At 38.8% G+C, this 9,148-nt stretch overlaps 1 protein-coding gene across 1 annotated transcript in view; it reads right to left on the bottom strand.

Moving 5' to 3' along the window:
• Positions 1-930: 930 nt before the first annotated feature.
• The window catches only part of VGLL3 (vestigial like family member 3), a 30,217-nt gene continuing 21,999 nt past the window's right edge, over positions 931-9,148 (bottom strand). Inside the window, exons 2-3 of the mRNA XM_073670810.1 lie at positions 6,486-6,732; positions 931-1,709 (exon numbers count right to left, since the gene is read on the bottom strand). Of these exons, the coding sequence (XP_073526911.1) occupies positions 1,183-1,709; positions 6,486-6,732 (774 nt within the window). The 3' untranslated portion in view covers positions 931-1,182. The remainder of the gene's footprint in view (positions 1,710-6,485; positions 6,733-9,148) is intronic.

Here is a 9,148-nt window from a genome sequence, read left to right as displayed (position 1 = left end):
AAGAAATCTCTGAAACTTTGGTGTCACTGTAATTGTATTGACCTGGAGAATCAAGATTCCAGGTCATTTTTGCCCTAAAATGAATACTGTAAAAAAAAAATCAAAAGCAATGGTGGGATTGCATTTTTTTTCACCCTTTTATCCCACTTGGAGTTTTTCTCCCATTTTTTAGTACGTTAAAACTAATGATGTCCTTCAAAAGTACAACTCTTCCATCAAAAAACAAGCCCTGATATGGTTGCGTCGATGGAAAAATATAAAAGTTTTAGGTCTTGAAGTTGGCGAGGGAAAAATAGCAACTTAAAAAATGAAAATTGGTTGTGTAGCCAAGTGGTTAAATGGCAGGAAACCTTAGAATATTTATATGACATACTGGTGGTAGAAAATCAGGGGATCACAATTGCAAATTTACAAGAGCGTACAGTATAAGTAAATGTGATTTTAATGCTCTGCACTGACCGTACCGCACGTATAGATTTTTATAGCATTTTCTCCTATGAGGTTTAGGTGTCGAGCCATATGGAGTTTATAAAGAATTGAGCATTATTACTCTAAACCTAGTTTATGAGAAACCTCAGCCACCTTTTCTATTTGCTTTTACAGTAATAAGCAGACGATATGATCTTATGATGCCATGAAAAGCATCGTTCTGATATATATGGGATGTAATGAATAATGCCTTATACGGCTTCATAACTCATTGTGCTCCATTCCATCTTTCTATTCCTACTATACTGATTGCATGAAGACCATTAGGAGTAATTCAATGGCTTTTCACACATAACCACAGACTGCTTTTTGGCTATATTGTGAGTTAGATGACTTATTTTGTTCACCCAGAATAATCTGGTTTCAATCTTTCCACCGGAGCAATTGTAAAGTATGAATAAAGACCACACACAAAAGTAGGATCACTCTGGAGGAAACTGATTAAGAAATCATTAATATTTAATATAAAACCAGTCTGTTTCTTTTTAATTATTCACAGAATGCTTTGGTCAAAAAAAAGACACAAAAAACATTTACATAGAAATTCGTATTTGGTTTTGTATAAGAAAATACAATCATGAAGTCCTTTTAGGCCTAGATAGGTCCTTTTCCAAACTCAATAGTAAAGCGAGCTAAAATCCCGGATTTGGCTTCATTGCAGTTGTACTGTCCTCCTGACGTGCCGAGAAACATTTAGGCTGTAAAACTGTTACCTGACTCAAAGCTAAAACTTGGTACGATGTCCACAGTGCCATGGAATGCCCCGGCCCAGGTTGTGGTAGCCATTGTGTCTGTACTTGGCTCTGATTTAGCTACATCACTCTGCGATGGAGGAATCCTGGCCGTACGGACTGAGGGCATTAGAAGAGGTCCATATCGTGGGTCTAAGTGGGAGCCAGGGTGGTGGTGATGGTGATGGTGGTGATGCATATGTGGATGAGCATGGTGGTGATACATGTAAACATCATGCATGTGTGCATAAGGAGAACTGGTTGGTGAAGCCAATGGATAATGCCAGGATTCTGGTGAAGGATGAGGTATAGTCTGGTGCACATTCTCTCCAGACCAGCTGTTAGGGTCGCTGGTGGAGAAAGTGCCAGTGGCTGTCGTTGTAAAGTCTGGATGAGCTCCGCTCAAGCAAGCTGGTGGTGATGATTGATATGAGCTTGTCCATAGTGACCGAGGTAAACTAGTCCTTTGACATGATACCGACGGACTCTCTAAAAATGGAAAATAGAATAAAAATGTCAAATTTTATAAATGGTAGTATAAATTAAATCTCCATTGTTTATACATATTTGTATACAATGACCCTTCCGTGTACGAATTTGTTCCATTTAGTCTTTGTTATAATCCAGATCACAAACACTGATTTTGGAAGGCCTCAACTGCAAAATACACTGGTTCATGGATCAGTGATATATCTATATACTGTACACGTCTCACTATAAAAGTACCTTTTGGGCGAGATATAAATCCACATACCCCCTAGTTATATTTATTTTCTTCTGGAAAACCAGTTCAAGAGGAAACTGGGGATAACCAGACAGTGTTATGTTGAAGACAGAAAAGAATGAACACTAAATTGTTAAATGAAACTGGGTTGTCTACTTTCATCAACTCTACATTGTTCAATATGGCACCACAAACTTAGCAGGTTTTAAAACATCACTGGATAATAGATATTAAATGGGAACTCCACTTTCAACACATTTTGTATAAATCGATAGTACATACTAACATCATTTTTTTTATATATATTATCGGATAATTTTGCTTTTATCTCCACTTATGAGCCTTCTATGCCCCCCACCCTGCCTCCTGAGCTCATCCACTTGATAAAATAGCTCAACTCCATCTTGTTCAAGACAAGATGAATTGCCAGCACAGGGAGGTGTCAGACTATACCTATAAGGCTTAGTTATATAGCACCATTAATTCCACAGTCGCCATTAGGGCTCACAATATAAATTCCCCTATCAGTATGTCTCTGGAGGGTGGGAGGAAACCAGTGAACCAGAAGGAGCCCCACGTAAACACTGTGAGAATATACAAACTCCTTATAGATGGTGAGATTTAAACCCAGGACCCCAGAGCTACAAAACAATAGTGCTAACCACTGAGCCATGGTTCTGCACAAATACTCTATGGAGATTAGAAGAGGGGAGGAGAGAGGTTCAAATTGAAAAAATAACCAAAGGGAGACACAGAAAGGTACACAGTATTCTAACACGTCTTTTTCCCGGCACCAGAGCTGAACTCACATCTACACTTCTCAGTACTCTAGAAAACTGTCCTCCATCCTGCTGCTGCTTCTGTCTATGTACAAACTAAGAAATGAAGACCAGGAATAGCTTTTTGTCTGCTATGCTGGGTATATGAGACATCAAAGCAATCAGTCTCCCCCCCACCAGCTCAGAGTTGATTACAAAATAAGAGATAGAGCTTTCAAGGAAATAAATGGTAAAAAATGCAGAATACAAGTGATATAATGGTCAGAAATAGTGTTATTCCTTATGTACACACAAAGGACAGCTTATTCTGAAAGTTACTTGAAAGTACAGCCTCTCTTTAATGTATGCAAAAACAGGAGTATAAAAAATAAATAGGTAAATACACATTAATAACATTACATGGGCTTAAAAATTTTAGGTGACCCATAGTGATTAATATAATTGGACTGTATCTTTGTTTATATCTTCTCGTGCTTGGAAACAGCACGCAGCAATATTGGGTGCAAATAAGAGCTTCTTTAGGTTTGTATAAATTATCATTCATGCAAACTGACCTTCAGGATTGCTTTCAATTCATTCAATTCAATTCATTAAAGCATTATCCTAATTATTTCATTCTAAAGCTACATTCATCCATCTGTGAGAAGTGTCTCTGTGCTGTCAGATTTTTTTCTCGGAGAGCACACAGACTCATTGAGGATGTCCTATTTTGATACTCAACATTGTGCATGTTGTGAGTCTCACACTCAGATTCTTGATTTTCACGGATTTGTGAACAGATCCATGAAACTCTATGGCCCCGATTTATCAAAGCATTTATTATAAAAAAAAAAAGTGCCGTAAAAGCTTTGAAAAATCGCAAAATATTGGCTCAACTCAGAGGGCACAGTGGGGCATGACACTGCAACTCATGTAATTCATGATCAGCTGTGGCATTCTGTATGCCAGATATCTCACTCCAGTCCCTGAATGGAGTGAGATTTCTGGCATGGTTCATGGAGGCTCACACCCAGTGTTGGACTAGGATGGCAAAGGCTGCCCAATGACATTTATTCTTGGAGCCCACTGTTCAGCTATATGAAAAAGTAATCTCACCCTAGTACACAAATTAACTTTTGCTTCTATGTAATATTAATTTGGCTCTCTTGTTTAATAAATGATTAGATGATAATTTTTTCTGCAAATTGTGAATCAAATGTAATAGCATTGCTCATTAGCACTCCTTCACAGGGGCCTACCGGAGGATTCCCCGGTTCCCTTGTGGGCCAGTCCAAGCCTGCTCACACCACTCATCAGATTCATGAAGAGACATGTTCCTCTTAATGAATCAGGAGCATCGGACTCCACCACGCCCCCGTAAGAAAATCGTCGGTCTTGATGAATCGGGGCCTGAGGGTTCATGTGCCATCCTACAAAAAATTGTGCAGCACAGAAACATTTCACGCAGATGTGTGACCGGAGCCTTATAGGGCAAATGTAACCCATAGGTACTACAAGGACGTCTGCAGTAAGCAAATGCTCAAAGAAAGTCTTCCAGATAGAATGATATAATCGATATAACAAATCCATGACTTACTAAAATGCCTTTTATAGTCAAGACTGAAAAAAGGGAAGCTGCTTATTCAAGAATGGATAAATTTGTCTACTGAATAATAGTTTTCTGGAGTTTGTTCCCTTGTTCGGGGCTAAGCTCGCTCATTTTTCTAATTATAAGTAAAATGTCAACTATTTTAAGAGGGAACATCCCATGGGAACAGCTTCTGATGCCTGGATTAGATTTTCCTTTACATGTCTAACAGAAAGGGTATGAAGAATCAGCGAAGCTTTGTGTTATTGTTTGTGTTTCTAGGCCCTCTATTTCTTTTGAGAAATTTTCTACACTAAAGCTCAAGGTCAAGAGTCTAAAATGTGGTCCAAATTCTTTATATATCTTAGAATGAGATAAGGTTGATATTCCACAGGAGGCCGCTAATCAGAAAGTCACAAGGATGCCCTAAATCAATGGCAGGTACAATATTTCATATCAAGGGACACATATTTTATTAAAAGTTGCAGAAGTTCAATGACCTGTAGGATGTCTCATATGTTGACTTGTAAAATACTTGAGCCCATATGTTAATATAAAGGAATCTTTGAAGGAATAAGTATTATTTTATGTAGGGCTCAGGTTTTTGTGTTAAATGCATTTTTAAAAATAAATTGCCAATTTTTTGTTTTCATATCACAATCTGTATTAAAAAAAAAAGTAGAGAGCTTCCAATTTTAACACTGGCCACTGGGGATATTTTAGGCTCTCATGTCCTGTTCTTTTCAGCAGTCTCATTATTATCACAGGAAAAATGACAATGACAGGTAACACCTCTATACACACAATAGGTGATTTAAAGGCTCACAATGACCTTAACAAAGGCATATTAGATGCTTTAATGAAAAGGATAATGCCTGAGTCAATCTATTGCTGCTTATATTACATGTGGATTTCTTGAAAGAACAGGAAACATGAGTGTAGAATTGCCTTTTGAATAGCCCTAGTAGCCAGTATTAAAATTGCAAGATTTCTGTTTGTTTGTTTATTTTAATACAAATAAAAAAAAAATTCAAACATTTTTTAAGATTTTTACATAACATAGAAACCTGATTTAAAATGTAAGTAATTTTGTGATGACACATTCACCCTTAAGAAAAATAGAAGAAGTAATACCGACCCTCCTCGATTGTCCACAGCTCCCATTCTGATTCTTACCCAGTCCCTGCTAGTTTCTACTTACTGGTACCACCTCGACTTTCCAAAAATGGCCAGAAATGCCCACTAAGGTAATTGCTGGAAGCAGTGGTGACGGTGAACCATCTCAGTCATTGTGTTGAGACAGGACCAGGAAATATATATCAGAAGAAACGGGGTGTCACAGTGGAAGTTGCGGGGCATTAGTGAAGGTGAGTTTTAAATTGTTTCTTTTTTTAAAGGGGTTGTCTGGTCCAAATCGATAAGTCTGCAGTCACTCTGTGTGACTGCAGACTTATAAATTTCCCCAACACACACACTGTGCGCTGCGAGGATTTGGCGGTTTCTGACCCGGGACCAGAGGATATGTATGTGTTATACATGCTCCCGGCCAGGGAAAGTCTAGTAGGCGCAGCCTTGCTCCATACACTTGGATTGCGCAAGGCAACTCCCCGACTAGTAATGCGGCTTTTCAGTGGACGTGTCCAACTAGAGGGCACGGCCTTATTCAATACAAGTGTATGGAGAGCGAGGCCATGGCCACTAGACGGGTTCTGGCTGGGAGTATGCATAACGCATACATACCTTCCATTCGCCGGCTAAGAAAACAGCGAATCCCTGCAGCAGACAGTGTCTGCGCTGGGGGGATTTCATAAGTCTTCAGTCACACAAAGTGACTGGAGTCATCGATTTGGACCGGAAAACCCCACTAAGCACACCCAGCTCTTTAAAAATATATATTGTTATTCCTTGCAAGACCCCTTTTAGCTGATATTTTCTATAATTTTAGTTCTGCTCATTAAAAGGTTTTGATACTTGATACATTTGTTAGACTGCTGTTTATGAAAGTATCTAGAAACCTAAAAATCGTAACATTAAATTAAAAAAAACTAAAAAAAAATGGAAAGGTTTCTTCTTGCTGCACTGGAAAAGTCATTTCTGAAAAATTCTTAAATTTTACCATATATAAGATTTATTTTCTGCATTATTTTCTAAAAGCAGCCATTGTGCTAATGTTAGGAAATAAAATTTACGTTTACCTCGACTTGTTCCTGTTTTGCTCTTTGAGGATATGTTTTCTGGATTGAAGTTTCTTATTTGACTTAAGGCCCTGGAGAAATGTTCATCCACGACCGCTCCAATGTCTCCATGAAAATAGGTCAAGAGGACGCAGCGAGAGTTCAGATATTCCATTTCAGCAGGCTGGTCTTTTTCGTCTTCTTCTTGCTTGGTTGGGACGGCCATTTCTAAGGCTTCCTGCATCTTACTGTATGCAACAATCTTCTTCTGCATAGGAAAAAAAGAAATTTGAAGCCACAAGATTTTACAACCTTTAAATGTATAATTATCCTCTCTGCACAGTTATCAAATAATGTAGTAGAAGAACCTGGACCGTGGGAGTTACAGATCATGAATCCATTACTGACCCCTATAGCCATGAAACACTTGAGTTCTCTAAATGCAAGAGATGGGAAAAATATATCTCTGTGCTGTGTTAGCCAGTAGTTATAAAAATAATCAAAACTGAGAATTCTAAACTTCTATCAACTACTGTTATCTCAAGTACTATCTCAAGTACTTAACTACTTACTGAACTTACTTAGGCTATGTGCCCACGATGCAGAAATCCTCCGGATTTTTCCTGAGCGTTTCTGCATCTTCCTGGCAGAAAAAACGCATGCGGATTGTACATGCGGCTTGTACATGCGGATTGTACATGCGGCTTGTACATGCGGATTGTACATGCGGATTGTACATGCGGATTGTACATGCGGATTGTACATGCGTTTTCCTGCCAGGGACATGCGGATGTGAAGCGTTCTTCACATGCATTTCCGCATGCGGGTTGACAAGCGCTTTCCAAGCAATTTTAGCATCACTTGGAAAGTGCTTGACAACTTGGTTACACTATATAAATCCATGCAAACGGCATGGATTTATGTACTGTGACCGAAAGAATGGTTAAAAAAAAATAAATAAATCTATACTTACCTTCCGATGGCCCCCGGAGTCTTGCTTCGCTCCGTCCTGGCTGCCGGCAGATCACGGTACACTGCGCAGGTCCTTCAATCCATCGCGACCTGCCGGCATGGGAGGACGAGCGCAGCGGGGGCCATCAGAAGGTAAGTATAATATTTATTTTTTATTTTATTCTTTTTTTTACAGGTACTATGGTACCCGGGTCCGGTGGAGAGTCTCCTGTCCTCTAGACCCGGGTACCATCCGCACATTGGAACGCATGGAATGCGCATCTACATATACTGTGATGAGGAATCCATGCGTTCCAATGCAAGTCAATGGCGGCGAAAACGGTGAATCCATTCTATCTGTCCCCTCCATTCTTTGATTAATACTGCGAGGCAACGATGTGTCCATCTACCACATGACCTCTGCAGGCAATCTCTTATTTTAAGGCATTTTTCTCTTTCTGCAACTTCTTTCTTGTCTCGGAAAATCCCTTTCATTTGAAGTTCTGGGCCAAACTCAATGTAAAATATGTAACGGGGCCCATTAACTTCCATATAGAGTGCCAGCAACTTCTTACCCTCAGGTACCAGTGGGTGCCAAGTTACACCTGCACCCCTTATAACTACACCCCTAGAAAAGGAGCAATTCAAGAGAAATGTTACTGCTCCATACAATCTCCTTCTACGCTGGTGTGGAGGAACGAAGGATCTCCATGACTGTGATTAGGGAGATCCTCACATTGGACCAGTCGTTCATTTTCCAGTTACTCATCTTCTATCCGCTCTAATACTATGACTATTCTATCAATGGGAGGAATTATTCCATTATGTGAAAAATATAAAGTATGCAAATATCTCACGAAAGCTAAAGAATAAATGTATTCACTGCATAAGGAAATGTGTTTTTCTACTTCAACGATGGTAAGAAGGATAATACCTTATTCACAGTGTATACTTATCTGTTACCAAAGACACCGGAGACTATTACCGAACAAGAATCCTGATATGAAAAAAATATAAAAAATAATAAGCGTGCAGACATCGCACAGGATTCTGGCACAATGCGCTACCAAATAGTTTCAATTCCATTCCGGTAGACACAGTGATCACGAGCATGATCTGCACAACATACTTCCAATACCTGGCCTCCATCCACAGGCACAGATAAAGATACACTATACACATCCTAAGACACTAATACAGATAGGTAATGGCTGGTCCTAATGTTTCTGAGGGATCATACACTTAAATACATATAGGTGTACGATGTGCTAAAGATGGGCACTGCTAAAGCTCATTATATAGTGTACTGCAGCTCACTATATGCTATCATATTTTATAAAATACTCAGTGCTAGTAAAAAATGATAGATTAGATAGATAGATTAGATAGATAGATAGATAGATAGATAGATAGATAGATAGATAGATAGATAGATAGATAGATAAGATGAAAAAAGCAGGTCACCCTACAATAATACCAAACATTCAATGGACTTTAATCAGTCCATGTGGCTAATTAAAGTCAATTTTAATTTGGTGTTATTGGAGGGTTACCTGCTTTTTTCACCTTTATATATTTTGCAAAATTTGATATTTTGCTTGGGAGGCCTTGCATCCATGATTCTAGCATTACTAATGTGCTGTTCTAATTTTTTATTCTAGATAGATAGATACTGGATAGATAGATAGATAGATAGATAGATAGATAGATAGATACTGGATAGATAGATAGAT

This window comes from Phyllobates terribilis, unplaced genomic scaffold (genome assembly GCF_046119375.1).
Source record: "Phyllobates terribilis strain yellow unplaced genomic scaffold, ASM4611937v1 Scaffold_2__4_contigs__length_985480577, whole genome shotgun sequence".
NCBI classification, from domain to species: domain Eukaryota; kingdom Metazoa; phylum Chordata; class Amphibia; order Anura; family Dendrobatidae; genus Phyllobates; species Phyllobates terribilis.
Note: the sequence above shows the minus strand (reverse complement) of the source record. Positions and strands in the feature narration are given on the sequence as shown.